Genomic DNA, 1,583 nt, shown 5'->3' with positions numbered 1-1,583 from the left:
CATGAACGGCACCTCTCTGGCTATGCAACTGGTAGAAGAAGCGGCACACTTACAACGCACAAACAAACGATTAGATGCGATCGAGGTCATCGTGTTGAGTCTGTTCTGTGCGCCTATGTGGAGCCTGTCAGTTGCTGAGCTGCACGATTTCGTTAAGAAGAGATTTCCCGGGTTTACGGTGTGTGGGTGGATATAGTGGAGGTGTTCTGCGTAGGTAGTTCATTTCTTTCACGGTGTGTGGGTTGATATAGTAGAGATGTTCTGGGTAGGGTGTCTATTTCTTTATCCAGCACAGCTATTTTTCTAGGCTGTTATGCACATGTTCGTGTATCCGAGTGACGATGAAACCATATGCCCTACTTCTGAGATGACTTGTTGAGATTGTGTTGTTCGTGCGTAGAGTAGTGCTCCGGGCGTATACACAGCCCAGTTTGGAGATTTGTAGGGTTCTACAAGGAGCTCGTGAATCATCAACTACACCTGGATTATCGTACCAACGCGCTTCAGGATTAGATCTTACTGGCGAATGCACATACACAGCAACTGAACGGACCTCCACAGTCAGTCCTTCAGTAGTGGAAAAACCCCAACACACACAGCTCTCAACCTTTATTCTCAGAATCTAAGCGTTATCCTTACTGTAGGAGGATAAATGTGCCACAGAGAAAGGCAAGGCTACCTGGAAGACCCGGCTTCGCGTGGCAATGCTCCAGGAGATTGGGCTGATGAAATTGAAGAAGGTATTAGTAGGCGTATATTCTTTTGCATGTTTACGGCCTTATACATGTATTTACATACATACATAGATACACATACATGCATACATACACCGTGGCTCAGCATACATACACCGTGGCTCAGCATGAAATGTGATTCGTTTGGGGTATTGTGCGCAACTTGCTTAGTTTCACGTTTGTACACACACTACCGAGAGATGTCACAGTTTGTCGGTGCAGATATGCAACTACACTTAAGCTTTGCGTAGCCTAAAACCCTAAAACCCTTAACGCTTTGCGTATCGATGGTGTCAAATGTGCTATTGATGACAAATCTATTTCTTGACTACCATCAGATATGTATACATCTCCCAAGAAAGTGTGTACGTACTATGACTTGTTCCCAGAATCTTGTCGCCTGCGTCTATTTGCGTAGTTAAACACGGTTCTGCAAATATAAGGCAGTACAAAAGCGTATACACATTCATCCATTCTGCAGCTTCGCATGTTACACGTCCCGTTGTAGGTCAAAACTTAAGACGATATCACAATTGATGTATGCACAAGTGCTTTGCTTATAAAAAACACTATCCGAAATTCGACATCAACCATCATGTGTGTTAACATTCCGCCAAATGCCGGTACTTCTCTCACAGACAGCCGATCATGTTCGCACCAGATGGACGTTTCGGTCGGAATCGCATGCCATCGAGCTGCTCAACTCTGTGCACTCAAGGATCATTATGAAGCGCTTGGAGGCGTCACAGGTTGGTTGTTGGTTGTTGTACAGTTTGAGGATACACTATGTTTGGTCATGGTTTCTGGAGTTCCTTCTGGAGCTTCCTACTTGAGAGGCTGTTTAAGTGA

General features: G+C 44.9%; 1 protein-coding gene across 1 annotated transcript in view; it reads left to right on the top strand.

Moving 5' to 3' along the window:
- Positions 1–1,372: 1,372 nt before the first annotated feature.
- Positions 1,373–1,583, top strand: part of SARC_09835 (hypothetical protein) — a gene marked incomplete at its 5' end in the record, with an annotated part of 8,428 nt that continues 8,217 nt past the window's right edge. The window contains one exon of the mRNA XM_014296140.1: positions 1,373–1,483. Coding sequence (XP_014151615.1) covers positions 1,373–1,483 — 111 coding nt within the window. The remainder of the gene's footprint in view (positions 1,484–1,583) is intronic.

The sequence above is a fragment of the Sphaeroforma arctica genome (assembly GCF_001186125.1).
Source record: "Sphaeroforma arctica JP610 unplaced genomic scaffold supercont1.1057, whole genome shotgun sequence".
NCBI classification, from domain to species: domain Eukaryota; class Ichthyosporea; order Ichthyophonida; genus Sphaeroforma; species Sphaeroforma arctica.
The sequence above is the reverse complement of the archived record's forward strand: the minus strand, read 5'-3'. Positions and strand labels throughout refer to the sequence as shown.